Source organism: Capsella rubella, unplaced genomic scaffold (assembly GCF_000375325.1).
Source record: "Capsella rubella cultivar Monte Gargano unplaced genomic scaffold, Caprub1_0 scaffold_7, whole genome shotgun sequence".
In the NCBI taxonomy this organism is placed as follows: domain Eukaryota; kingdom Viridiplantae; phylum Streptophyta; class Magnoliopsida; order Brassicales; family Brassicaceae; genus Capsella; species Capsella rubella.
In genome coordinates, this window is record NW_006238917.1 from 4,476,920 (window position 1) to 4,503,943 (window position 27,024).

Sequence of the window (27,024 nt, forward strand, 5' to 3'; positions counted from 1 at the left end):
TAAATTATAAAATCACTGTCTCCTCACATAATCTCATTTTTCTCCATTTTCATTAATATTTCGAAATCAAGAAACAAAGTTTTCTCACGGAATCGAAGATCTTCTTCATCTCCTTCCGATGTATCAGGTCTACTTCTTCTTCTTTCTTCCACTCTTCCACAGTTATAATTATGCCTTTGCTCAACCTCCTCCTCCGTTCAGAAACGACGACCTCGCCGCCAATTTCGAGCCGAGTTTAGCCGTCGTCACCGGAGTTCTCGCCATCATGTTCGCTCTCACTTTCGTCCTCCTCGTCTACGCTAAGTGCTGCCACATCGATCTCCGGTCAGGTTCCGGCGACAGGAGAAGACATGATCGTCGGCTTCATCAGGGAATATTCTTTAACCGGTCAACGGCCTCATCGGATCGATTCTCCGGTTTAGACAAAACAGCGATCGAGTCACTTCCTCTGTTTAGGTTCTCTGCTTTGAAAGGATCAAAACAAGGGCTTGAGTGTTCTGTTTGTTTGTCTAAATTCGAAAGTGTTGAGATTCTTAGATTGCTGCCTAAATGTAGACACGCTTTCCACATCGGATGTATCGATCAGTGGCTTGAGCAACACGCGACGTGTCCTCTTTGCAGAGATAGAGTCTCGATGGAAGAAGATTCCTCTGTTTTCACTTACGGGAACAGTTTCAGGTTCTTGAATCAGTCTGAGATTAGAGAAGATTCGAGCTTGGAGCTTTACATCGAGAGAGAAGAAGAAGAAGAGAGAAGACAAAGAGAAGAACTTGGTGGGTCGTCTAGATTTAGCATAGGAGGGAGTTTTCGGAAGATTCTGAAATTAGGTAATAAAGAGAAAACTTTGCTTGATCAACAAGTGAACGATAAAGATGAGAAGAAGCTGATGCATAAGTTCAATCATAGGATCGTCGTGTCAGATGTTGTATTTAAGAATCGTTGGAGCAACGTGAGTTCATCTGATTTGATGTTTTTGAATTCGGAGATGGTAAACTCAATATCCAGCGAGAGATTCACGTCGATAGATCGAGTGAAGAGGAAAGGGGATGAAGAGGATCAGATAGGTATCTTGGGAATCAAGGAAGAGATGGAAGCAAAGAGAATGTTGGAGAACAAGCTCACTTCGTTGAAAACTATGTTGTTGTCGGAAAATGGAGACTCTAGTTCGAAATCTAGAAGCGCTATGATCGAGCCAGGAAGAAGATCAGTCTCTGAGATCACTGCGGTTCCTAGACTAAGCATTGGGGTTCATGAAGATTGCAGCGGTTCATCCGCAGCGACTGCGTCTGCGTTACAAAACGGAGGAAATGAGACAGAAGAGAGAAGAAGGCGTTTGTGGCTGCCGATCGCTAGAAGAACAGCTCAATGGTTTGCTAACAGAGAAAAAAGAAATCAAATTAACACAACACACTTCCATGTATAGTTTCTTGATTTTTCTTCAAGAATTGCTATTCTTTGTCACATTCAATTTTTCTTTAGCTTATTTTTGTTATTAATTAGAAAAATTAAAGACATTTACGCAATAATTAGTAGTTTTGATTCAGGTTATGTTTAGAAATTCAATAAAAGTAATACTCCATGTTAGTTAGAGAGATCAAAAGAAGATGTTTTCTCTTTTGTAAATAAGATGGATATATATATATAAAAACAAAGGTTTGACTTCATAATACAATATCAATTGGTTGAATTATTGCTGGATTTTTTTTTTAAAGCACAATAATGGTTTTGAATAAGTAGAACATGTCAGCTTACCTGGTTACAGAAGCAACCACTCCCATTTTTTTTTCAGAATAAAAATGAACAGCCCTTGGTTTTGTCTTTTGATAATTGTATTCTTTGGTTTGGAATTTGGACTAACATTACTAAAACATGTATTTGATTACAAAAATACATATTGGTAGGTCAACTAACTACTAACTATGCTATTTTAATTCCATAACAAACTAACTCAGCAGTACTACATATGCAAATTTGTTTATTAATAAATATATCAATTTGAGAAATTAAATATGTTCAAGAAAACTGAATCCAGGTTTTATATAAGCAAAATTCATTTGTTTCCTACGTGAAAGTCCTCATAACAGCTAATCCCATTTTGAAGCACTCTTCTTTTTTACTTATATAATTATATTTCTTTCAGTTGCTAATTATAATATTATATCACCAATCATATATGAATGGGCACATTCATGCTATATATAAGTCCTTAAAATTAAGTTGACACCAGGATAGAACCTGGGATGAGGATGCTTTAGAGTAAGAGTGCTGCTCCATGGTGGAACCTTTCTAAGTTTTTATGATATTCTTCATTATTGACTATGTGTTTGATATCAAACACGAGATCTTTATAATATAAACGGAACAACTTTAGAGAAGGCATCATAAATCGTAATACGAAATAGGTAAATGGTGCCAAAGATTGTTGTTATGTAAAAAGGAAGTCATTGCATCATTACATCTCATACTGGTCCAACTTATGACGTTTATGAATACGCACACGCTAATTTACATGTTGTTTTAATTTAAAAACTAGTGATGCACCCGCACGTAAGTGCGGGGTTATTTTTACAAAATTACGATTTTTCAAGTATATGCTATTTTGGTAAAATTTTGTTATATGAGTTTATTTGATAAACTATATACATATAGTTGTAAAATATAGATATTGTATTACATAATACAATTTTAAAATTATTTAAATGAAAATGATAAGTGATATTACGTGTTTATTTTTTAAACTAATCAAAACATTTCTAACTAATGCTTAGACATGTTAAATCGGATTTAGGTTTGGCTTTACTTTGAATTGTTTTATGTGTATTTTATAATGGAAAACCCGTCATGTCCCTTTCCGTCTCCTCCCGACCCATCCCGTCCTACCCCGCCCCGTCCTGTCCCGTCCCGTCTTCTATTTGTCATAAAATCTCTATCCCATAATCGTTTCTTTTTAAAACATAATCATTTGGCAATATTTATTATAAGAAACTTGGTAAAAGATTTAGACGGGATACCCGTATTCCTCGTTTAAATATTTATTTTTATCAAACTAAAAAAAATCTAATTATCAATCTAAGTCACATGCTCCCACCACTTTCATTCACAAGGCACTGTCTGTAATCCTAGCATACACAATCCTTCTTCGATTTTTAATTTTATTGATCTTTCAGTTTCATCTTTATTTCTCGTTACTTTCTTCAATTCAAAGATTCATGTTTTAGCCTTTTTGTTTTCTAAAGATTTAGGTATTTCTATTTTTTTCATACATGGATTTATTGTAGTTTTGTTATCCGAAGTATACGTTATCTTCTTGTACTCATCATTTCATGTCTAAATATTTGAAATAAATAGAAAAGTGGAAATTAAATTTAGCAATTTAAATTACATGTCCCCGTATCGTACTCGTAGTTTTATATTTGAAAGTTGAAAGTGAATTTAACTTTATGACCCTGTCTCATAACAATTATATCTAATCATGTTTTGTTTTTTATGAGAAATAATTCAGATAATGTTTGTTTTCAAATTATATGTTCCCGTCTCATATCCATTCCTATAAGTTTTTTTTTAATAAATAACACCATTTACGTGTAACTAAATATAATTTTAATATATGTAAAATTTCATATAATCGTCCAAAGTAGAGATTTATACGTCCCAAAGTTGAATTTTGTTCAATATTTTGAGATTTTGAGAATTAAATATAACTACCAATTTTTTTTATTTCAACCGATTATCCAAAACTTATATATCATATTTGTCAAGGATAGTTTAAAATTGTACCTAGATAATGTTTGTAGATATTTATTTATTATATCATTTATATCAAACCAATTTGACATTTTACTTGTTTTCAATTAGATTAAATCATAAAAATATAATCCATTTATTATTTAAAAATTGGTAATAAGTCGTTAAAATCATTTAAATGTGATATATCCACTTGTTATTTAGTTTTAATCTTAATAGAAATTCTATATGTTTATAATCTCAAAATGGATTTTATGATTAATAAAACAATTATTTAATATTTGATAATAGTAATGATATGCAAATTGCCATGGATGAAGATTTATTTTGTTAAGATTATGTGAAATTAATAAGAAAAAAGAAGTTTAGAATAATCATTAACTAACTGTTTGACCAAATAAAAAATCATTAACTAATTGAATTAATGATAAATTTTGTAGATATCTTTTGTGCTACAATTGCTAGATTGCTTTTTGAATATGAATATTTTTTTATGTGAAAATAAGAAATTTATGTGATCTAGAATGTTTATTCGCATGATTTTAGCAAACAAATATTTAATTATTGATTTATTTAAATTTTATTTATATTTTAAAATTATATAATTTTTAAAATTTGATGATATGATCAGTTATGTATATATATACTATGTAGAATTTGATTAGTTGATTATTTCATATGCTAACATATTTTTTTATCTTTTTATTTTTCTAAAAAATGTTATTTTTGTTTTTTAGATATATGATGATTTTGTTTTATTAGATTTCATTCTATATAAATTATTAATTTCGAAAGTATATTAAAATATTAAATTAATATTAAATATGTTTATGTATATTCAAAATAGATATGTTTACATATATTTAATTTGGAATTTAATTGTCCACTTTTTATGGTAAAAGATTATTATGATTTCCATAAATATATATATTTTTTGTTTTTTTTTTTTGCTGTCATTAATTCTGTTTGGCAACTGAAATATATTTCATGAAATTGTTTTTAAAAATTGGGGATGTTTGGCTTCAAGTTGTACTTCCCAATTAATAGTATAGATTTGAAATTAACCAAAACTATTTTTATATTATTGGTGTATTAGGTCCATTATCGACCGGTTTTATAAGACACGTCTCTTTTTATATAGTAGTGTTCTATCTCCCACTCACTAGAGTTGGTAAAAATGATTTAATATCTTGGTTCAAATTTGTAACTTAAAATATATAATTTTGAGGATATATAAAACAAGAAAATGAATATTTCAATACAAATTTTAAAGAGTATATAACAATACTGAACATAGTTAAAAGAACTATAACACAACCTTGCTTTTACTCCTATGCCCTAAGGTATTGTTACCATTTTCCATCACAGCTTCAGCATACTACACGCCTTGGATGATGATGATGATGATGATGATGATGATGATGAGAGTGCAACAAATCGAGCTTATGATACTGTAGAAACATTTGAGGTTGTAACCAATACGAGAATCGACCTTTTTGACTGGCTTCATGAGCTGTCAAACATTTGTTTATTTTTAAGATTCAGTCATTATCTCTGAGTTATCAAAACCCATGTTGACTCTCAAAATCTTTCCACATAAACCTATGGGAAATAGCAAGAATCAAAACATGGGCGGCTGTGAAAGTAACCTGTGCACTGTTGTTAACTTGTGAAGCCTTTGAAGACATCTCAGCTCAAGCTTGTCTCTGGATTTCTGCAAAGAATGTTGCTATCCATTAACATGTATACATATAACAAGCTGCAACACAAGGTTATTGATCACACATAGCACATAGTAACTAAAAAAAATGATATATATGGATCACATAACATGATTACACATCTGGTGCAAGAATTATACAAAGGTTGGGAAAATCTTGAATGAAAAGCAAACATACACTTGATGCCTTGTGTGTGTAAACACAAATGCTTCAGCCAACGCCTTCTTGTTCACACACTTCAGAGAATATACATACAAAGCATTGCACTTTTCTTCCAGCCAAAGGTGGAGATACAAAGGTGTTAGTGACACCAACTTCTGATTTCTGCTCTAGTTGCAGAGGTGCAATAAGGGCATGACTCACATTAATAGTGCATAATCTCACTCACCATTTCAGCCTAAAGCTACATTTTCTTCGCATCATTTCTCTGGAGACATGAAAGAGGAAGTCCAGCCACCCGTTCTATTCCCACTTACATACCCAGAATTTGAAGTTTCGGGTCCGACATTTCTTTTTGAGGTACCGGCAGGAGATAATGAAGAAGATGGCATGTTCATCTGCAATGGGTTATCAGCAAGATTATGGTCATGAACACTTTTATCTCAAAGATCAAATGATCAATAACATGTTTGCATAATCTATCTGTTCATGACAACTGGCAATACAAAACGGCTAAATTTTGTTTTCAGAGAATCATGACGAATTATAAGAGCAACACAATGCAGGTATGACATGCTAAGGCTAAGACAAGCCAAGAGTTGCAAAACAAAACAGTTATTCGGAAGAGGCAAATGCAGAAATGCGTACATTCTTGTGGATGGGATCAAAAGCCAGATTTCTTCCTGTAGCAGTATTATTATTTATCTGGGGGCTTGGACCAATGGCATTAGTGGACCTGACGCGTTCAGAGGCTTCGGCTTCATAAGAAATATTTGGTCCTCCTGCCAAGCAGAGTGTCAAGAAAATAGAGACTTTAAATACAAAATTGTAAAAACAAACCAAAGAAGCTTACCCCGATGGTTTATTGTGTCCACTGGCATTGCACGAGCGCTGCTAGACCCAGGAACTGCCTGCAGTACAAATGATATATATTTTTTAGAAAATAATATGAAAGGTAACTGCAGGAAACTTATCATTAAGGAACCTTCTTTTCAAGTGAAAAAAATAAGCATATACTTAAGATAGATAAAAACAGCTGACAATCGATACCTGAGACTGATTTCTAGATTTCTGTGCTTGTTGATACTTTATTATAGTCCAGTCAAATATATAGTCGAATTCATATCCTGCAAAAGAAAACGTTTAACTGAGTAAACTGATGGCAGTATCCCATCAGCTCAGTAAATAAAAAGATGATGAGGACAAGTATTTTCCAAAGTACCTTCCCGCGAAAATAAGTCACGAAAGAGTCGCTTCAAGAATCCATAATCAGGGCGCTGATCAAATGTCAGTGTGTGGCAGTAATGGAAATATGAAGCAAACTCCACAGGGTGACTTTTGCATAAAACCTGCAACAGACAAGATATGGATATTTAATAGAAAGAGGATTAACAAAAACAAATAAACTGATGACACAGGGAAACAGACCTCAATAGGAGTTGATATCTTCTTCTCACAGATTTTATCATATTTTTGCTTCTTGTCAACAGCCTTAAGACCCTGCCATGGAAGACTAGAAAAGGAGGTTCATGACAATAGGAACAAAAAAAACAATTGGGTAAATCTCTAAATGAAAGGAATATCGATACCCTGCAAAAACACAACGTTAGCTAGTTTCTTGTAAGTCAAAAAGCCAACACACCTTCCTCTAAGGAAATAAAGAAGCACATATCCCAACGATTCTAGGTCATCCCGTCGACTTTGCTCTGTGGAAAAGAAACACAAAATAAATGAGACAATGCGATTATACTTTACAAACGGAGAAAAACTGACAGCACCTTACCTATTCCAAGATGTGTATTGCAACTTGCATATCGTGCAGTTCCTGTTAAATTCTTGTTTTCCCTGAATAGTCGAATAAAGGCACTAAATAATTTACCATCTGCAGATGGAACACAGGATAGAAACAATATCATGAAGCATAGCCACAAATACCTGTAAGGGATGTGGCGGTTGGTGTTGGCATCACGATATCTTTTGGCAAGTCCAAAGTCTATTAGATAAACCTGATAACAGAAACTTATCCATCATACGATCCCTTTTCTTTCATTACAATGAAGACAAGAAATTGCAGAGCTATACCTGATTTGCTTTCCGACCAAGGCCCATGAGGAAGTTATCGGGTTTTATGTCTCTATGCAGATATCCTTTGGAATGTACATATTCTATTCTTGTTAGCTGTAACAGAAGGATAAATTAGTTTGGAGAAATGATTAGTACGTAAATAGCATCAACAACAAGACTTGACCCTAAGAAAATCCATACCATTTGGTCAGCCAACAACAAAACCGTCTTTGGTGAAAATTTCCTCCCACAATAGACGAACAGATCTTCGAGACTTGGCCCTAGCAAATCCATCACTAAAGCATTCTCTGTTCCATCCACTCCAAACCATTTTATGCGCGGAATACCACCTGCAGACCATAAAGTCAAACCCAAAATTAGCTCTGCTGATAATCAATCAATCCATCCAATGTCCACAACGCAACCAAAAAACTACAGAATGAGAAAGGGTAGGAAACAGAAGCATACTTCCTCCTTCAAGAATCCTATATAGCTTAGCTTCATAAAGAAGTTGAGGATGCTTTGTTTTACTGTTCTCCTGCAATACAAAACGATTGAATTAAGCACAGTTGTTAGCTTGAAGAAATCACTGCAGCTGATAAGCACCATTCAAAGGAGCTTGAAAGCTTGCTTCCCTGATCATTTCAGAGAATATCAATTCAGAAAATATCAATTCAGGGATTATCATTTCAAAGAACCAAAAGAAAATGATGAAAGGAGATTAAAACAGAGCAGATCTCAAATCGAATTCAATTTCTCCAGAGTCTCATAGCTATCGAATTGAAACTTACGATCTTAACAGCAACGATCTCGAAAGTATCGACGTGCGTAGCTGCGCGAAAACAACAAACATGAAAAAAAGACGTAATAATTATTCAAATCAAACAGAAAAAAAAAAACTCGAGAAAACAAAAGGAGCGAGGAGAAAACACAAGCACACACCAAGAAATATCTCGCCGAAAGAACCACCGCCGATCTTCCTTCCGAGCTTGTACTTGCCGCCGATGATACGTTCCATGGCAGCTCGGATCAAAACCGAATCTGGATCATGCGCAGAAGATAGAGATAAGGATTTTTAGGGTTTTTTTTTTTAATAATTAAATTAAAATTTGCGACAACAACATACAGTTTTATTATTATTTTTGTTTGACTGCCCCGGGCTTGAGCCATATTAGTGATTCTTTTATAAAAATATATAAAATTTGTACACCTAACCACTGCACCATTACGGGTCCGCCAACCTTCGGATGCATATCATAAAACGAGGGCATTGACGTAATTTCGCATTGCCATGATGGTACGTTTTGTTGATTTCCTTCCTTTTATGAAGGTTCCAAAATCTTAGCTAGCCAAAATTCTAATCCTCTTGTTTCACCAGATAAGTCAAATCTGCTGTATCATTCCAAAGTGTGTGTACATTTCAATATTTGATTCGGTGACTTTTTACTCGATTTTTCTGTTAACAAATGTGATTACGAAATACATATTTTGGATCATGTCAAAAGAAAATTCATGTCTCGAAGAATTCAACAACACCATCTTTGTAAGATGATTTTGAAATATTAAAAATGTTTAGATTTTGTATAGAATTTTTTTCTTTTTTTTTGTTCATTGCACAAAATCAAATAAGAAAAATCAAACACAGAATCCAATACAATCGATTTGGAAATTCAGAGAGAAAAGAAAAAAAAAAGGGAGAGGCAATTTACTACAGTTGTTTCTCCAAGTAGCATACCGGAACCAAACATCTTTAAACCTGTTAGAATCTTGGCATTTTGCAATAACCAGTTAAGAAACCATCAGCACTTCGCGTTAGCTGCGGACATAAATGATGGTGAAGTCCACCATTTAATCGTTGAGTATGCGCATCGCTTGATACTGACCTGTCCCTGCCACTAGCAAACTCTTGACTGAGCCTTTGAAGACATCTCTGCTCATGCTTGTCTCTTGATTTTCTGCAAAGAATGTTGATCAAGCAACAAACCAAGTTATGCCCCCAACTCAGGGAACTACAAAGGAATACGAACAGAGTAAGTTAAAACAGAACTGGCGAGAATGAATCAAAAGAACCAAATTACACGTCCGGTTGCAAACTTTTTATACAAAGGTGAAGTCAGTATTTGGGGGAATAGTAAACATAAACGTCATGCCTTTGTGTGAAACAGTAAGCTGTTCATGGAAAAGCTCCATTCAGATCTTCAACCTCGTCTAGAGCTTCCCCACTGCAGAAATCTCAGTAGAATAAAAACTACAATTTTTTTTTTGCATTATTTCCCAGGAAATGATGAAGTCCAGCCATCGGTTCTATTCCCATTCCCATACCCCGATTTTGAGGTTTCGGGTCCAACGTTTCTTTTTGAGGTACCCGCAGGAGATAATGAAGTTGGTGGCTTGTTCATCTGCAATGGGTTTTCAGCAAAATAATGGTCAAGGGAAATCTTTGTGAAGATCAGTATCATGTTTCAATAATCTAATAGTATGAATAGCTTATATCACATTAAATAGCTCATTAATGACAATTGACCGTGCAAAACAGCTAAAAGCTTTTATCAGAGAACTATGAAGAAGTCTGAAACAACACAGATGCAGGTATGAGATGCTAACATAAAGCGATAGTTTCAGAATACAACATTTATTTGGAAGAGGCAAATGCATAACTACGTACATTCTTGTGCACCGGTTGATCAAAATCCTGACTCCTCCCTGTAGCAGTATTACTGTGTATATGTGCACTTGGGCCAATGGCATTAGCTGGTCTGACACGGTCAGAGACTTTGACTTCATGTGTTCCTCCTGCCAAACAGAGAGATAACATCAACAAGACAGAAATATTGACATAAACAGTTGCAACAAGAAACTAAATCTGGCAATCTATGCCAGGGCAGACATAATTTCGATCTTGGTCAAGTCAAGTATGAAAGTGAACAAGAAACACATTATCTCCCGTAAATACTATATTATAATTAACCAGCAAGTGACACAATCTGGTGACTTAGAGCTGACCTCGATGATTACTTGTGTCCATCGGCATTGCACGACCATTGCTAGACCCTGGAACTGCCTGCAGTATACAAGACATTTTGTGTTACAATAACAGGCATTATTTACCACCAAAACTAGGATGAAAGGTAATTCCAGAAAAACAAAGTAAAACTTCTTCTTAAGGAATCTTCTCTACAAATGAGAAAAAAATATGCATACACTTGAGACGCAAAACAAATGGTATTGATAAATTGTACCCGAGACTGATTTCTGGTTTTCTGAGCTTGCTGATACTTTATTATAGTCCAGTCAAATATATAGTCAAACTCATATCCTGAAAAGAATAAAAAAATACAGTAAATTAAGCGAGATAGGTAACTGGTGTTGGTGAGTAAAGAATCCTATCAGCTGAGGGAACTATAAAAATGATGGAGAGATGTCTATTTTCAAGTACCTTCCCGTGAGAATAAATCACGAAAAAGCCGCCTCAAGAATCCATAATCAGGGCGCTGATCAAATGTCAGTGTGTGGCAATAATGAAAATATGAAGCAAAGTCCACCGGGTGATCTTTGCATAGAACCTGCAAAGCAATGGATATAAAAAGTCAGTTAAATAAGGACTAACGAAATTCTCTCGCATATAAGAGGGAATAAAACCTCAATAGGGGTTGATATCTTCTTCTCACGAATTTTTTCATATTTTTGTTTCTTGTCAACAGCTTTAAGACCCTGCCATGGAAGACTGGAAAAAAAAAAACAACTCTGTAAATCGCTTAAAAAATAAGGAGTACCAATAGCAGAACACAATGTTAGCTAGTTTCTGGTAAATCAAAAATTCAACAAACCTTCCTCTTAAGAAATACAGAAGCACATATCCAAGAGACTCTAGGTCATCCCTCCGACTCTGCTCTGTGAAAAAGACACCAAAATATAAGGGCAAAGATGGTTGTACTTCACATAAGGAGAAAAAATCGCAGCATTCCTTACCAATTCCAATATGTGTATTGCAGCTTGCATATCGTGCTGTTCCTGTTAAATTCTTGTTTTCCCTGAATACAACCGAATCAAGGCAATAAGTTGTGATGTGGCCTTAAATTAAAAACAGATAGATAATTTACCATATGCAGATGATATACAAGTTAAACATAATATAATGATTCGCGCCACCAATACCTGTAAGGGATGTGGCGGTTGGTGCTGGCATCACGATATCTTTTGGCAAGTCCAAAGTCAATTAGATAAACCTGATTCGCTTTCCGGCCTAGGCCCATGAGAAAGTTATCTGGTTTTATATCTCTATGTAGATATCCTTTGGAATGTACATATTCTATTCTTGTCAGCTGGAAATGTGGGATAAGAGATTTAGAAGCACATTAGATGATATAATGAAAACTGCTAGCTAGTAGTATCAATGTAACTAGTATCACACAATTAATGTCCCCAAAGAATAGCTAAAACTCATGGCATACCATTTCATCAGCCAACATTAAAACCGTCTTTGGTGAGAATTTCCTCCCACAATACACGAACAGATCTTCAAGGCTTGGCCCTAGCAAATCCATCACTAACGCATTTTCCGTTCCATCCACTCCAAACCATCTTATCCGCGGAACTCCAACTACAGACCAAAATAAGCATTGTACTGATAAACAATCCCTCCAACAACTACAGAATAAGAAAAGATAAGAATCAGAAGCATACTTCCTCCTTCAAGAATTCTGTATAGCTTGGCTTCATAGAGAAGTTGAGGATGCTTTGTCTTACTGTTCTCCTGCAATACAAAATGATTGAATTAAGCGCAATTGTAAACTAGAATTACTCATCACAGCTAAAAATCACCATTAAAATGAGCTTAAAGCTTGCCTCGCTGATCAAATTGAGAGTTAATCAATGCAAAAGACCAATACGAACTAGAAGACGATAAAAAAAATTGAAAACAGAACAGATCCAAATCAGAATGGATTCATACATAGCTAATGAATCGGAACTTACGATCTTAACAGCTACGACTTCGAAAGTATCGACGTGTGTAGCTGCGAAATCAACAAAACAGGGTAAGTCAATTTCAAACCAAAGAAGAAAAACAAAAAAAACTCAAGAAACAAAGCACGAGAATCGACGAGAACACAAACCAAGAAAAATCTCTCCGAAGGAACCACTGCCAATCTTCCGTCCGAGCTTGTACTTGCCGCCGATGATACGTTCCATGGCAGCTCCGATCACTGCCGAATCTGAATCATGCGGACAAATTAAAGATATGGATTTAGGGCTTTGCTGCTTCGTTGATTCGACGAGACAGAAGGGTGACGTGGAAAATATTTGTGCCACGTAGGAGCGATGGATCTTCTTATCTTTTTTAGTCAACGCAATGTCTCTATTTAAATATATATTATTTATTTGCTTATTTTAAGTTCAACATTTTGTAACACATAATAAGTAATTTTATTTATTTGAAACTATATATGTTTATAGATAAATTTATATTTAGCATACAACATAACTCATAAGTATTTACTTTAGTATGTGTCTACAAAGATGGATAAATTACGTATTGGATTTTCAGTTTTTATTAGGGTTTAAATTTGCATTTTTGATCGTATCTTTTTGCAGAAAAAGAAAAGTACTTCTCCTTGTTTATTATGATTGCACAAATTCGAGTCATAGATGAATCAAACACACATGAAAAAAGAAAAAAAAAACAGAATACGATCGAGAGATTCGAAAGAATGAATTATTATCAAAAAAAAAAAAAAAGGTTTAGTTTAGAACTGCCTCTTGGAGCATTCCGGAGGCATAACACCTTTAAACCTGTTAGTGTCTTTGCAATAATCATAGATCATGAACCCATCTCGTATCTTTTGCATCCTCGTGAGCTGAGAAGCAGTGAGTTGGCTGAACGATGGTGATGTCCACCAGTTAGATCGTACAGTTGGGTCTGCGCATGGCTTGATGCTGACTGGTCCCTGCCACAAGCAAGCTCTTGCCTTGTACCGACGACCCTCGGCCACAAATGGTGCTAGTGTCCAGTTAGTCTTCACTCGACCTCCTTGTGTTGCCCAGTCGTCTGCGTTCCATAGACTCGCAAACACTTTCATACCTTGCTTGTTTGGGTATGCGATTCCTTCTTTCTCGTAGTTCCTGAATACTCTGATCGGAGTTCCATCGACGAACCACCTATATATAATATAAGTTATGTGACATGTTTAGTTTATATAAACATTCATGATAAGTAAGTTAGTAAACCACATATATATCTTAGAAGTGGGTACTTTAATGTGTTGCTTTACATTAAGAAACCAACAATCTGATTTGTAACATTTAATCTTAGTTGTGTTTTTATGTGGTACTTATTTGATAGAAACCATTTCTTGATAAGCATTATTATTTGGAGTTTTCTAGGACTCATCCTAATCTAATTACTTACACAACTTCGGACGGGTTCCAATGGATGGTATAGTTATGGAAACCATTAGTTGGATTGAACCATGGCCGGAATTGTTGCTCACGGTTTCCTTTCCCTTGAGCAAATATGTTGGTGTGAATCGTGTAAGGCTGACCAGTCGCATTCCCTAGGAACTCGAAGTCTATCTCATCGTGTGCACTTCCCGTTGACGATAACTAATGAAATTATAATCCATCATCAAAAATCACAAAAAAATACTAATTATTTTTCGTAATTCTATCAAGTTTAAGATAATTTTCTTACATAGTAAGCTGCAACGGTTCCAGCTGAATTCCCTGGCACAAGTTTGATGAGCATTTCAACGCTTCCAAACAAATGAGCCACCTTTGATCGAATAGCAGATCCTGCAAAATTATAAACAGTTTTCACGTTTCTTTATAAAGTTTCTCATGAACTATATATTAAAATGGAGTTACGGTGTTATGATAATATATTACAATATATACCTGCAGATTTGTCTAGGACAAGTCGAAGGTTGTCACTAGTCATACCAATATGATCTTTGCCCCATGTAACGATCATATTCTTCTTGAAGTCTGCCTCCACAAAAGTCGCTAACACGGCCACCAAAACGAACATCAACGTCTTTGCTCGGAGACCGGCCATTTTATGAATTTGATTGATGTTTGAGATAATTTGGTTGTAAAGAGGGCTTTCTTTATATATATATACCCTAATTCGAAGCAAAAACGAATTATTTTGACGTATTCCAAAAAAAAAGTATATTGTTTTGACAATGACGTGCACCTAATGAACTGTGTATGCATGAACTAGACAACATAACAATTAGATAACTATGTTCTTTTACATTAATAAAATGCTATGCTCTGAAAAGGTACTATGAATATGTATTTCTTTCAAATTTTAATTAGCCCCAAGTGGTTCTTTTATATAATTGAATATTAAATAGAAGAAAACAAAAATATAATAAGATGGACATTGTTAGCTGGCTCACGCGGTTGTGGTAGAAGCTGAGGAATGTACGTGAGGAAGACTACACAAATGGGTTCGACGACCTTGCCATCAACTTCTCTGATTCCTCTCCCTATATTTTTCTCATCAGAATTTAGCCAATATAATTTAGTTTTTTTTTTTTCAGCTATAAGAAAAGGAATTAAAATCTGAATTAATTAGAGTCATGTATATTGTTTTGGGTCAAGTTAAAAAGCCCTATAGTCTCATTTTTGTAATCAGGTTTGATCTAATAAACGGCTTAGAGATTTATCATATGGTAGGACTTTAGTCATTGTTTTGTTTGCTTGGTTACATGCTTTTTCTTTTGTCAATAACAAGCAATAAGCAGGTGAACCCTGTTGATTACACAATTATACTCTAACACAAATTACTAAACTATATATAGCTGTGAATTGTGTATTTTACTTATTCTGCATTGACATTATCTACAAGGTCAATTGTGTTTCAAATATTTTACTTATCCTGCATTGACTTTATTTATAAGATTCATGATCAGATATATTATAACTATGTTGTGATAGTTAAATAAAATAAATGACTATGAACATTTTTATTTGCGGAAAAGACACTAGAGTCAGTGTTGTTTCATAAAATATAGAAAATCCATGGTTACACATGCTGATCATGACTACATTATTTTGGGTATCAAACCAGTCCAAAGCCCTTTAATTGGGACAAATATTATCTATATAAGCATTGTGCGTCCAAATTATCAGACTCGAAGCGTGGTGAGTCAATTGAGCATATGTGCATATTATATAATTTATTAAAAATGAAAAAGCTTAGTTTAAGTCTTTAAGACATGATTAACTAGAACGTTTCTTTAAGGTTTTTTGTTATGATTTAAGTAATAAGATCTAGCGATCAATCAAGAATAATAACTTTCGGTGGGTGTTGAATAGTATTATGAAATATTCTTATAATTCATGATAAAGCTCGATCGATCAATGGTAAATAGACAAATATTGTACGAGAAAAGGTTTGATAATGAGTAAAAAGATAATACCCTTGGCGTTTTTGTTAATCTTGTTCAGAAATCATAACTTTTAATTTCATTTTTTCATTTCTTGTCATCATTATTAGATCAATGACACACCAATCACTATCAGTCAAAGTTATTGTTTCACTTTTATTTTCAATTGATAGATTCTTACATAACAATTAATTTTAATCTTAATCACAAAAGTAATCAATCAACATCATTTTTTTAGATGATGTCGTAACATTGTTGCCTCTTCTTACAACATATATAATCATATAAAAGCATATGGCTAACATTTACACTTATCCGAATTTAACTTTTTTTTTTTCTGAGTCTTTGTCTTAATTTGGATTTGCATACGAAGGCCAACATTATTTACAACTATACTCACTTAAAAATCACCCAATACGTACGTTCTAGTTTGCAGTATCCCTCCTGCTTATAATGACATTACACTATGACTTGTCGACTTAATTATATGAAATTACTGTATGTAAAAATTTACAGATGTACTCTCTATATAAAAGAAAACATATTGTAGGCAAAAAAAAAAAAATAATAAATAAATAAATATTGATATCGAAATTTGATAGCCAAAATCAAATCAAATGATCACCTATAGATATATTATTTCTCTAATATGCTGTCAATGTATAATAACAAATCCATGGCCTTTCAATAATATGAGTTCATAGACATTAATTAAAGTGACAATCTCAACTCCAAATCAGGCTCATTTGCTTCACTCGTTTCATAGTTCTGAATACCCGATCCCAACGATTTATTTCTCGGATCCTATAACAATTGGAAAGACAAAGAAGTCAGAGATCGAAAGAATATTAAACCACAATTTTTAGACAATGAACGCAAATGATTATGTTATTATATATATAAGTACTTACTAACCATTATATCTCTTGAGACATGGTAATATAAAAAGTATATACGGATGGGTTCAGATAAAGTAATAACCTCGTTTAAGAAGTGTCTGGTTGTGTTTGGTTCCACAAAATGTTGGCTCTCCAAGATGCCATAGCTCGGGTTCCAACTGTGTTGTAGAATTATGCATTATTAGCTTTGTTTTAAATATGCCACAAAACATTTATATGCATGTATATAATTAGACAACATATATCATGTAAATTAAATATTGTTTATACTTATATATAATAAAAATGTGTACGGACCTCGGTGCTACGTGAGGCTGAGAATCTCCGTATGATCTTATGGTTGTTCTCTCGTATTGATCATTATTTGCATTCATCTGTGAGATCACAAAAAAAGAAGTATAATGAATAAAAACTTCATTGACGAAAATGATTATTAAATCCACCGAGTTTGAATACATTGATCTTATTCCATCTGCTTTAGTTCCACGTCTATAATTAGTAACTAGTACTTACATAGTAGAACGGAATTATACAATATTTGTTAAAAAAATTCCTTTTATTTTCGTAGGTAGATAACAATGATAATTAATACGAATATAACTGAAGATTTTGCGATTAACTACGATGCCATATTTGAAGATAAAATGATTTCGAACTAAGAAAAGAATCTGATTTAAATATCTTCTAAATCTAAAAAGATATGCATGTAATAACAATCATGTGATGAGTATATCTCATTATAGTTTGTGAAAGCAAATAAATGACACTAGATACGATTTACAAAATTATACACAACATTGGATGTGGCATATATAGACGTACCATCATGTTTGGGTGATAGCCGTAAGGAGTCGATGATGGTGATGATGATGCATATGTAAAGGATGGTGATGAAGTTGGTATGGATGGATATCCTCCTTGCATCCTCACATCGTCCTACATTATTCAAACATTCACGATCGTTATTTGTATCTCCCATTTCAATCAACAAACGCATGATAAATCTGTTAACTAAAAATATAAATCATTCTACAATTCGATTTAGACATTACGTATTAACTAATAATTGGTATATGATGAATGATCATGTTGTTATGCTAGAGACGCGAATATGCTTTCTCACAAAGCCTTAGCTGTACTAAAATCCTTATTGAATACAGTTAGCTCTCATATGATCAAAAATAAAATCCCAAATCATAATCATCCTTGGTGTCACGGTCGAAAATTCTAATAACGATTACTAGTAGACTTATATAGATTACATGGATCTATGTAGATATGTATATGTGTGTGAAATTTGTACCTGGTGGTTGAAAGATGAGGGATGATAAGAAGGGTAAGTATTGAAGCTGTTGCAGTTAAACTCGCCGTGCAATCTAATCTTCTCTAACTGCGCCACGCCGAGACCTCTCTGTGGCTGCTTAGGCTTGTCAGAACCGTTCTTGTTCTTCCCTCTCTTTGCAGGGGTAGAAGAAGAAGATGTTGGTGAAGACGATGAAGATCCACCCATCTTTGGTCTCCCAAAAAAGCTACTACCCATAATTTCACCGGAATAATAATAATCAAGAACTAGAGAGAGAAAGTCTTGCTAGTTAGAGAGAGAAAAACCCAACACACTTGTCTTTTTATTTTCTGTGCGTGTGGGGTTGGTTTGGTTAGCTTTGAGCTGAGGAATCGAAGAGATCTCTAATGGTGATCTCTTCTTTATAAGCTTTTTTTTTTTTTTTTTTTTTTTTATATATAAAATAAAAAAATCTTTTTTATGGTTTTTGTTATTAAGATTAGTAACTACTGCATCGCTGGATCAGATTGTGTCCAGATTTCATTAGATACGTCCCACACACATACACATACATACATTACATAGATTTTATGCCCTTATTTGATTCACAATATTAATTCTGACACACACAAAAAAATATACATTTATTAATTACAATGATTGTCAATATTTTAATCGTGATTTGTTTTTTTTTCCCATTTTTTTGTCCTCGGTTTGGATGACTTCCAACGCAAAAGACTAGAATGCTGTTCGAATTTACATTTTAAAATACATATAGATCGGAGCTTAATACAATATTGTTCTTATATTGACCATAATTCATAATTACATAAACCAATAGCCGACGGGTAACCATATAATTTTATTTTACTCTATATGGTCCACATAATTATGCATATGTAATATTCTTATTTACTTTTGTATAATTCTGTATACTGAGGTTTAAAGCAAAATATACATCATACTGTAGTACGTTTTTTTAATTAAAAACGGATTATAATTAATTAGACACCTTGTTTGTTTCCTTTTTATTCTCTGCCGCATCATAGCTTTCTCAAAGTATACTTGTTATATATTGCGTTTTTCATATATAAAAATAAATCTGGTATCTATAAATGATTTTCCTGTGGCACAATGAGATTATATAAAAATAGCTTTGAGATTCGTATTTTACTTTTTAGGGTATGTAATGTCGAGAAAGACTCGGCAAGAAAAGCAGAAAAGGGAAGTAATCGAACTATATAATATAACGTTAAAATATGACTTAATGTAATTTAATTATAGTTTGTGTCTCAAAGTCATATTCGATTTCAGATTCAATATTTTATTTTTGAAAAATTGAACCTTTTTATAGTATCTTTATTGTACACGTGTATATCACCAACCTTACTTTTTAGTTGCAACACTTAATTTTCTTTTATTTATTTTTAATATTTTTTAGAAGTTTAATTTTTGTTACGTAATTTTGTAGGTTTAATCATGAAGATAGTTTGTGCTGTCAAAGAAAAAAAAACCCATAAAAATTATTTCAATCACAGAAATTTACATCATAGTTTTCACTTTTTCTATTCGTTAATGTAGCTTTTTAAAATTTTTGCTTTTAATGTATCCATTAGTTAAAAGCCTAAAAGATACAAGTTTTTTTCTTAAACTCCTTTTATCAATATAAGAAAAGTAGACGTCCATTAAGCTGTGTATTCTACTAAAGCTGTCCAGTTTTAATCTAGTTTTCACCTAAACCTAAGAAATTATTAAAATGTGAAGATTTAGATAAATTTAAAAGAAGCCAACAGTACAACCTTTTTTTTTGACAACTCCAACAGTACTATCTTTTTTTTTTTTGTCAAACTTCAAAGAAATTATCAGTTTTGTCTTCCATAATTTTACATTTGGCAACTATTTTCGTGAAACGGATCGTCTCACGAAAGAATTGTTAAAAAAAGATCTTGTTACATTTATTATTTAAAGCTAATTCTTTTTAGAATTTGAATCGTCGTCAAATTAACTACATTAAATAAGGTCATATTTTACAATTTTCCTTTTTTATTTATACGAGACGTGTCAAAAATATTTTTATGAAACGAATATGTTATTTGTAATAAAATTTAAAAAGTATTATTATTTTATGTGTATATTTTTATATATTTATGTTGCCTTTCTCAAAAGAGAGCTAAATGGCTTCATTCAAAAAAAAAAGGAAGTTGTCACCAGGCCAACAAATAAAATGTTCTTTAAACGTGTTCTAATTCTATATTATAAATAACTGATTAGAAACTAGAAAGTCAGTGACATAGCACCCGGTCGATGCCATCCACGGATGTGGACAGTGACACCAAAAATGAGTTTTTGTCACTCCATTTGTTTTGTAAAGATACAAATACTATTCAACAAAAAAAAAAATTAACCATTTCTATATATACATATATAAAATATCTTAACGAGAGTCTTACAGTTCATATCAATGTATATAGATATTACTACCAAAAAAAATGTATATAGATATCAACAAAAGGATATATCTATCTAACCATAATCTAATATCTAGGGTCTTAAAATGTCTTCAGTTCTCGTGTGGCTCCTTCATAAATTACGAGCGAACGAGTTTTGGATTAGTATAGAGATTTTTTTTTTTTTTTGGTGAGTAGCTTAGTATAGAGATTAGAGACAGAACATCGGTGAACATAGATTATTTCTATTAGCTATAAATTATCCTATTTGATTAGCCCAAAATAATAATTATCAATTACAATAATACTTATGTCGTGAATCATGTGATCCCCCGAACATCTCTCCTAGTCCTAGCTTTAATATATAACTCTCTATAAATAATAATATTAAGTAGCAAAAGGTCACATTTTTAAAAAGACAAGGAACTAACAGGTGTGTGCCACTTGTAGGTCAGATGCTAAAACGAATTTATAATATTCTTTCTTAGTAATGACGCCACTTTAATTTTGATTAATAAATATGTAAAACTATAGAGAGATGTTTTGATTTTGAATTGTACACTAGAAACGAAGTATTGAGGTAACCCGTCTTCGGCCTCTCCCTGCTGACATATAGATAAAGTTCTCTCCTCCTTGCTCGTTGCACGTTTCGGACATTACGACCGTGTCGATCTCATCCGTTCTATTTTGCAGTGATAACTACTTTGAACGTACGGTCTTACAAAGCTAGCAGATTCGCTATAACTAAAGCAAAAATCATGAACTTGTCATATGGTGAAAATTTCGTGATTGTTGGATAAATTCATACGTCTTCTAATGATCCTAAGTAGTCGTTAAGTGCTCACAAACTTCGAAATAATCTGATGTTATGATCACTTATGAACATCTGTACGTACGTGTTTGAACTCATATGTTAATGTAGTAGACAAGCTAGTGACAACACATATAAATCTGTAAATTATATGAATATATGATCGCAGCATAACACCATAATTTACAAAGCATAGTGGAGTGAATGTTTATAGCAAAATTAGTTTTAAAATCCAATAAATAATATCTACCGTAGATTTTGTGCACATGCATTCCCCTGCTACACTAGTGTCTATCTCTTTCTGTGTGTTTCTTTAAATGTTGTCATATTATTATTTCTAAATACTTTTTTTTTTATAAAATATGAATCCGAATCAAATCTCATTGATCCTCTTACTTACCTTGACAACCAATCAAACACATAAAGTTCCATTTTGTATCATAATTAATTATTCCTTAACTATGCAGTTTTTGTTTTTTGTTTTTTGATATTTTGAATACTAGAATATTGATGTGATCGAATTTTTAGTTTCTGATGATAAATATACATGCATTATCCTCGAAAATTACTAATTTGGACTAATATTCTAAAGGCTCTAATCTCAAATTAGACTAATCTCCTTTGCTAATCACTAAAACTTAGTAAATAATCAGTCTTAGTGATAAACAATTAATAAGTCCAACAAACCTCATAATAATTTCCCTCAACTTTTCACTAGTTAAAATATTAGTGGTAAAAAAGTTTTGGTGCTTAAGTTCTAGATCGTTAGGTAGATAATCAAACTAATCTTAACATAGCACAAATTCTAGATAGATGAATGAAGTAAAAAGATCTAATCCTAAACATCAAGAGTCAAAAATTATGATGATTCTAGGCTAACTCATCCCAATATTGGATTACGTACGTACACATATCAATGAAAACTAGAGAAGAAGATATATTTCTTAAAAACAATTGTGAAGTACATTAATATAATTGAGTGGATGAGAAAATATATTTTTTTAAAAGGGAGATATATATTATCAAACTTACTAGGGTTCTTAAATTGAAGGAAGTTTTTTATGTCTTCACGAGTCTTCATGCAGCGGTCGTTTATTAAAAATGTATATACTATCTCTTGAATCTCTGTACTCATCAAGCAAGAGACGTGTGAATCATGGACGCATGGGGCTTAATAATAATTATCCACTTATTATATTTTCTATCTCTGTCTCAAATAATTTTATCACTGCTTATATTTCATTCTCATAATATATAGTAATATATTAACTCTTAATTTAAGATATCTAATACGATATATCTCCAATTAAATTGGCTTCATGTATGGAGACTAAAGTAATTCAATAATATAGGAGATCCTGGTCACATAAACACACATGCATAATGTACCAAAAACCCAACTGGCTGTTCAAATTTCAACAACTATATCAATTTCTATAGATAAAATATTCTGAAGATTTCCATACACATGTGATGTATTTTTGTTTTCTATTTTTCTATTTTTATCCTTTTTTCGTTACGAATTTGCAGATTGTAATGTGGACGTCGATGTTATAATATTTGACGGCTATTTAACAAGCTCAAATTTTGTTGACTTATGGGTTGCTAGATCAAGCACCATATATAGATTATAATAAGAGTCAAGTGTTCACATCTGAAGTTCTTAAACAATTATCATACATGCCGTACTTAACTAATTAACTTGTGGAGGTAAAAAAGGTTGTGATTTTTAAAAAGATAAAGAAAATAACAAAGCGAAGTGTTTGACAAAAAGAAGAGAGCATCTCTCCACATGCAAGGGCTTCAGAGATTCAGGAAGCTGATATCGCAGTTTCCAAGGTCATCTCTATCTAGTTGTCTACCAAACTCGCTTTAGATTATACTATATTTTACTACCATACGTAATGATATGATTTGTCTACATGATCATCTTCTTAATATATGTATTATAGTTTTTTTTTTCTTTTGATCTTGCACTAATTTAAATTGATAAAGTTGACCATAAGTCATGTTCACAACTTTCATAATATTTATATTGTACGCTCACAGTTTTTATATTCGTATTAGTAGTTCTAGTTTACTTAGAAACATAAAATATACAAATAAGTCGAAGTTGCATAACACTATATAAACACTCTCCGAAATCTCGTAATAACTAAATATATGGTTATATATAGTTGGCTAAGATTATTGCAAATTGAGTTAGGTCTAATCTCTTTCTCCCAAAAGCATATAATGAAAATAAACTAACATGAAAATTTGCAGCTAGATTAAACGACATACCTAGTTGCCCTGCGTGATCTATCCTTGGATATGGGCTAATGGACATGTTGGTTTATTTTTAAGGTTATACCTAAATTATTGGAGAATCCTTATTTATTATATATACATGTCTTCAATTTTTAATATTGTAATTGTTTTCTGATATTGTTCTTGTTAAATGGCATTATTTATTCGGATTTAATTGTTTTTATATAGTGTGGTCACGTTGAAAAAGTAAGTTTCTTCCTTCGGATAACAAGTTCGATCGTAGATATGATTGTGTATGTATGTGTGTGTAATGTGTAAACATAATAGAAGTGCATACTTACTGAAGCACTTAAAGAATTTGCATCGAACCATGCATAAAAGACGACCAAAGAGAAAAGAGGAACCATGCATAAAGAAATCGTTCATGAGAATAGACAAGGACAAGAGTCTTATCAAAATTACAATAATTGAACATTTGGCGATTAGTGATTAGCAACAAAACGTACATTTAGTTATTATTTCCTATATAGTAGTAATTGCCAAAGTAAGAGGTTCGGTTAATTTTGTTTATGTAATATTATAGAAGATGATCGTACGTGTAGTCGATAAGGTTATGAAATGTTCGTCCCACGTGGGAGAAGATACAAGAGAATCATTGATGCTGAATCTTTATTAGCTCTAAGCGATTAAATTAAAGGAGCTTTTGTTGTTCGATGAAGCTTCCTCCACCATCGACCATACATATTTATATATCATAATACTAAATCACAAATTAAACTAATAATACTCTAATACCTTTCCAATTTTTTCTTCTCTCCTTTTTTTGAATGATTACTTTTCAAACAATCTTTGAGATAGTACAGATTTGATCCATTGGCTGATTTGTTTTCATTTTTCAATTCAGTTGGCATCCATGCTGTTATCTTGCTAGCTATTATTTGATTTTTTTGCTAATTATTTTAAATTTTAATAAACATAGTTGAGGAATAATACTTCATTTCTTATTCGACATTCTTGTATATGTTCTAGTAGGAGGAACATTTCGGTTTTAAATTAAGTTTGTGTTATTCGACTTTTGTTTAACTCAAGAAGATTGTTATTGAACTAGAACATAGATATATTCTGTTGGTTTTTCTATGTTTTTGTTTTTTCCATTCTTCATTCAACTCATTGTTTTGTTGGGGTTTTGGAGAAATAGATACATCAACAATATAAATAATTAAAAACGACTTAATATTGTAATACTATTACAACAATGAATCTTATTACATCGAAAATTAATTTAAAATCCAATATATCAATTTCAAACTTGCAATTATTGAAATGTGATTCGTTTCACATAACTTCAGTTTCAACTTAGTCCAAATGACCACCATTGTATTCAATTACTCGTTCTTTGATTCTGTGTGACGTCTTCAAGAACTTACATTGACTTTTCTTGTTCAACTAAATTATATAACCTGTGGTCAAAAATGGAAAAAAAAAAAAAAAAAAAAAAAGACAGAGTAACACAAGTTAAACTTAATCTTACACAGTCATAAAAAAATCCAGACTTGTGAAAATACAATCATCTTTGAACATTACATGATCGTGACGGTCTAGTTCTGTCTAGGCTCAAAACGCCAGAGATCTACAGCAATATCGACTTCTTTTCGCTTGTGGAACTTGTAGAGCTTTGGCAAGTCATACCGGAGCTGCAAAAGGAACAATATGGATAAGTTAGAATGTTCACACACATTCACATCATCAGAGTTTTATACGATACTTTCGAATCTTTTAGTCCTACCTCACAAAGAACTTCAGCACTTTTCGCATTGAAATCACGCAAAGCCGCCCTTTTAATGTGCTGCGAGAATGTAAAGCATGTTTAGTAATAAGAAATATATTAGTAAAGTAGATACTATAAGGAAGAAGGAAGGCTTTGCTTACTTCTCTAGTAGATGTCTTATGCAAAGAATAAACAGCATCTGAGGCGACCTGCATACCAAAATAATGAATATAAGACATAATCGACAAATTCAGAATACAGTAACTATGAGATTTTTTTTTGCTGTTTCTATTACCTTCATTGCTGCAGAGAGAAACTCCATGTCAGCTCCTTTCTTTCGTGTACCAAAAGGAGGGTTCATTACTACAGTATTCACAATCTGGCCTGAAACAATTCATGGAGGCACAAATATGATACAGTAGATTCTTCTTTTTGTTGAAGAATTTAACAATGAAAGGAGATTGTACCTTTTAACTCTAACTTTGTAATGTCACACTGAACGAAGTCTATCTCCACCTGCGAAACAAACCAATTATAGCAACGGTATTGCAACAAGCCTACAGCCAAAGGAAGACTCATTTCCATGAAGAAGAGCTTAAAGAAAAAACCTCAAGTTCCTCTGCATTTAGTGTTGCTGTCTCAAGAGACTGTGGGTCGATATCGAATCCAATCACAGACCTGTTTCTTAAGCACCAAAAGATTAATATGTAGAGATAGATGCATTGATGAGAGAAAAGATGAATAATAACTCACGCTGCATCTAGAAGAGCAGCAGCAGCACTTAAAGTACCACAGCCACATCCAAAATCCGCAACGACCTTATCAGTAATGTCTCCATATGAATTCTCTGCCTAAACAAGGATAATGATTCAGGCTTCTTGAAGAACAGGAACAAAGCCAAGTATTCCAACATAACAACCTAGACTAGAGAAATCTGACATTCAAACATTTTCAATTCATTACTAGCCTTTTATGAAAGGAGCAAAACGCCCAGTGAGATCATTACAAAAGACCCATTCCACAGAACGCATGAAATTATATTAACATCATTGCCCAGAAACGTGTATGTAAACAACAAAAGTAATAAAATTTTGAGCAGAGGAAGAAAGAAATTTACAGTGAAAAGCATACGAGAAGCAATGTGCGGACCAGTTGGGTATTGCTCCAATTCCACCTGCGACACAGATAATCAAAAAGAGTTTAGTCGACGAAATCAGCAAAAATAAAATTCAGAAAAAAACTCGATTTATATAATTGTAAAGGAAGAAAGAACTAATCTTTCAGCATACTTTAGGATTAGAGAACTGTTCAAGATCACCCAACAAGCCTTCTAATTGCTTCAGCTTCATCTTCTTCTCCGGCGCTTCTGAATACTGAAAAATTCACAGGAAACGAAAAAAGCAAGTCAAAAAGTCCTTCGCGACTGATAATAATAAACGATACTGGATAATGTTAGGCCCATTGGGCTTTTTTTTTTCTTTTCCTG

The 27,024-nt window shown here is 32.8% G+C and overlaps 6 protein-coding genes across 10 annotated transcripts; 1 reads left to right on the plus strand and 5 right to left on the minus strand.

The window, feature by feature from the left end:
• The first annotated feature begins 93 nt into the window (after nucleotides 1-93).
• LOC17878164 (E3 ubiquitin-protein ligase ATL42) lies at nucleotides 94-1,541 on the plus strand. The gene is made up of 2 exons (XM_023779122.1): nucleotides 94-127; nucleotides 202-1,541. Exon 2 carries the CDS (start codon nucleotides 266-268, stop codon nucleotides 1,421-1,423), a length of 1,158 nt encoding a protein of 385 aa, XP_023634890.1. The 5' UTR covers nucleotides 94-127; nucleotides 202-265; the 3' UTR covers nucleotides 1,424-1,541.
• Nucleotides 1,542-4,958: 3,417 nt separating this feature from the next.
• On the minus strand, nucleotides 4,959-8,785 carry LOC17879857 (casein kinase 1-like protein 3). Of its 4 annotated transcripts, none has more exons than XR_002832902.1 (16): nucleotides 8,631-8,785; nucleotides 8,480-8,520; nucleotides 8,157-8,226; nucleotides 7,890-8,038; nucleotides 7,707-7,802; nucleotides 7,560-7,630; nucleotides 7,408-7,469; nucleotides 7,267-7,330; nucleotides 7,053-7,137; nucleotides 6,847-6,973; nucleotides 6,675-6,751; nucleotides 6,478-6,535; nucleotides 6,273-6,406; nucleotides 5,854-6,022; nucleotides 5,394-5,458; nucleotides 4,979-5,257 (listed from the first exon to the last, which is right to left on the minus strand). XR_002832902.1 is itself a non-coding variant. In XM_023778683.1 (15 exons), exons 1-14 carry the CDS (start codon nucleotides 8,704-8,706, stop codon nucleotides 5,885-5,887), a joined length of 1,248 nt encoding a protein of 415 aa, XP_023634451.1. In that variant the 5' UTR covers nucleotides 8,707-8,785; the 3' UTR covers nucleotides 4,959-5,458; nucleotides 5,854-5,884. The 4 variants fall into 4 exon arrangements, 2 of the variants coding, with proteins under 2 accessions (XP_023634451.1, XP_023634450.1); XR_002832901.1 differs by having other exon boundaries at nucleotides 5,643-6,022; XM_023778683.1 differs by having other exon boundaries at nucleotides 4,959-5,458.
• A 524-nt stretch (nucleotides 8,786-9,309) lies between these two features.
• On the minus strand, nucleotides 9,310-12,925 carry LOC17877982 (casein kinase 1-like protein 3). Of its 2 annotated transcripts, XR_002833006.1 has the most exons (14): nucleotides 12,803-12,925; nucleotides 12,663-12,703; nucleotides 12,372-12,441; nucleotides 12,140-12,288; nucleotides 11,844-12,010; nucleotides 11,658-11,719; nucleotides 11,516-11,579; nucleotides 11,328-11,412; nucleotides 11,125-11,251; nucleotides 10,928-11,004; nucleotides 10,692-10,749; nucleotides 10,354-10,481; nucleotides 9,572-10,087; nucleotides 9,310-9,454 (listed from the first exon to the last, which is right to left on the minus strand). XR_002833006.1 is itself a non-coding variant. In XM_006282552.2 (13 exons), the coding sequence occupies exons 1-13, from the start codon at nucleotides 12,876-12,878 to the stop codon at nucleotides 9,956-9,958; spliced, it is 1,236 nt and encodes a 411-aa protein (XP_006282614.2). In that variant the 5' UTR covers nucleotides 12,879-12,925; the 3' UTR covers nucleotides 9,310-9,955. The 2 variants fall into 2 exon arrangements, 1 of the variants encoding a protein (XP_006282614.2); XM_006282552.2 differs by having other exon boundaries at nucleotides 9,310-10,087.
• A 346-nt stretch (nucleotides 12,926-13,271) lies between these two features.
• LOC17880146 (probable xyloglucan endotransglucosylase/hydrolase protein 26) lies at nucleotides 13,272-14,742 on the minus strand. The gene is made up of 4 exons (XM_006285010.2): nucleotides 14,580-14,742; nucleotides 14,377-14,477; nucleotides 14,095-14,288; nucleotides 13,272-13,844 (listed from the first exon to the last, which is right to left on the minus strand). Exons 1-4 carry the CDS (start codon nucleotides 14,737-14,739, stop codon nucleotides 13,433-13,435), a joined length of 867 nt encoding a protein of 288 aa, XP_006285072.1. The 5' UTR covers nucleotides 14,740-14,742; the 3' UTR covers nucleotides 13,272-13,432.
• A 1,947-nt stretch (nucleotides 14,743-16,689) lies between these two features.
• LOC17880673 (protein SPEAR3) lies at nucleotides 16,690-18,649 on the minus strand. Its single transcript, XM_006285769.2, has 5 exons — nucleotides 18,284-18,649; nucleotides 17,803-17,916; nucleotides 17,278-17,354; nucleotides 17,063-17,138; nucleotides 16,690-16,885 (listed from the first exon to the last, which is right to left on the minus strand). Exons 1-5 carry the CDS (start codon nucleotides 18,518-18,520, stop codon nucleotides 16,793-16,795), a joined length of 597 nt encoding a protein of 198 aa, XP_006285831.1. The 5' UTR covers nucleotides 18,521-18,649; the 3' UTR covers nucleotides 16,690-16,792.
• Nucleotides 18,650-24,969: 6,320 nt separating this feature from the next.
• LOC17879703 (methyltransferase-like protein 5) lies at nucleotides 24,970-26,936 on the minus strand. The gene is made up of 10 exons (XM_006284474.2): nucleotides 26,828-26,936; nucleotides 26,656-26,712; nucleotides 26,292-26,389; nucleotides 26,147-26,216; nucleotides 26,006-26,054; nucleotides 25,834-25,922; nucleotides 25,700-25,747; nucleotides 25,557-25,616; nucleotides 25,355-25,464; nucleotides 24,970-25,230 (listed from the first exon to the last, which is right to left on the minus strand). The coding sequence occupies exons 1-9, from the start codon at nucleotides 26,885-26,887 to the stop codon at nucleotides 25,369-25,371; spliced, it is 627 nt and encodes a 208-aa protein (XP_006284536.1). The 5' UTR covers nucleotides 26,888-26,936; the 3' UTR covers nucleotides 24,970-25,230; nucleotides 25,355-25,368.
• Between the last annotated feature and the right edge of the window lie 88 nt (nucleotides 26,937-27,024).

Excerpts from the sequence above, each read along its gene's own strand:
- LOC17878164 (XM_023779122.1), top strand. The coding sequence starts at position 266 with ATGTTCGCTCTCACTTTCGTCCTCCTCGTCTACGCTAAGTGCTGCCAC.
- LOC17879857 (XM_023778683.1), bottom strand. The coding sequence starts at position 8,706 with ATGGAACGTATCATCGGCGGCAAGTACAAGCTCGGAAGGAAGATCGGC. Across the intron at positions 8,521-8,630 it reads TTTCGGCGAGATATTTCTTG|CTACGCACGTCGATACTTTC; the intron begins GTGTGTGCTTGT and ends GTTTTCGCGCAG. Across the intron at positions 8,227-8,479 it reads AGATCGTTGCTGTTAAGATC|GAGAACAGTAAAACAAAGCA; the intron begins GTAAGTTTCAAT and ends TTTGTATTGCAG.
- LOC17877982 (XM_006282552.2), bottom strand. The coding sequence starts at position 12,878 with ATGGAACGTATCATCGGCGGCAAGTACAAGCTCGGACGGAAGATTGGC. Across the intron at positions 11,720-11,843 it reads AACCGCCACATCCCTTACAG|GGAAAACAAGAATTTAACAG; the intron begins GTATTGGTGGCG and ends GGTTGTATTCAG. Across the intron at positions 10,482-10,691 it reads GGACACAAGTAATCATCGAG|GAGGAACACATGAAGTCAAA; the intron begins GTCAGCTCTAAG and ends TCTGTTTGGCAG.
- LOC17880146 (XM_006285010.2), bottom strand. The coding sequence starts at position 14,739 with ATGGCCGGTCTCCGAGCAAAGACGTTGATGTTCGTTTTGGTGGCCGTG. Across the intron at positions 14,478-14,579 it reads TGTCCTAGACAAATCTGCAG|GATCTGCTATTCGATCAAAG; the intron begins GTATATATTGTA and ends ATAATTTTGCAG. Across the intron at positions 13,845-14,094 it reads TGGAACCCGTCCGAAGTTGT|GTGGTTCGTCGATGGAACTC; the intron begins GTAAGTAATTAG and ends TATTATATATAG.
- LOC17880673 (XM_006285769.2), bottom strand. The coding sequence starts at position 18,520 with ATGGGTAGTAGCTTTTTTGGGAGACCAAAGATGGGTGGATCTTCATCG. Across the intron at positions 17,917-18,283 it reads CCTCATCTTTCAACCACCAG|GACGATGTGAGGATGCAAGG; the intron begins GTACAAATTTCA and ends TGAATAATGTAG. Across the intron at positions 17,139-17,277 it reads CAGCCTCACGTAGCACCGAG|TTGGAACCCGAGCTATGGCA; the intron begins GTCCGTACACAT and ends TCTACAACACAG.
- LOC17879703 (XM_006284474.2), bottom strand. The coding sequence starts at position 26,887 with ATGAAGCTGAAGCAATTAGAAGGCTTGTTGGGTGATCTTGAACAGTTC. Across the intron at positions 26,390-26,655 it reads CTTCTCGTATGCTTTTCACT|GCAGAGAATTCATATGGAGA; the intron begins GTAAATTTCTTT and ends ATCCTTGTTTAG. Across the intron at positions 25,617-25,699 it reads ATAAGACATCTACTAGAGAA|CACATTAAAAGGGCGGCTTT; the intron begins GTAAGCAAAGCC and ends ACATTCTCGCAG.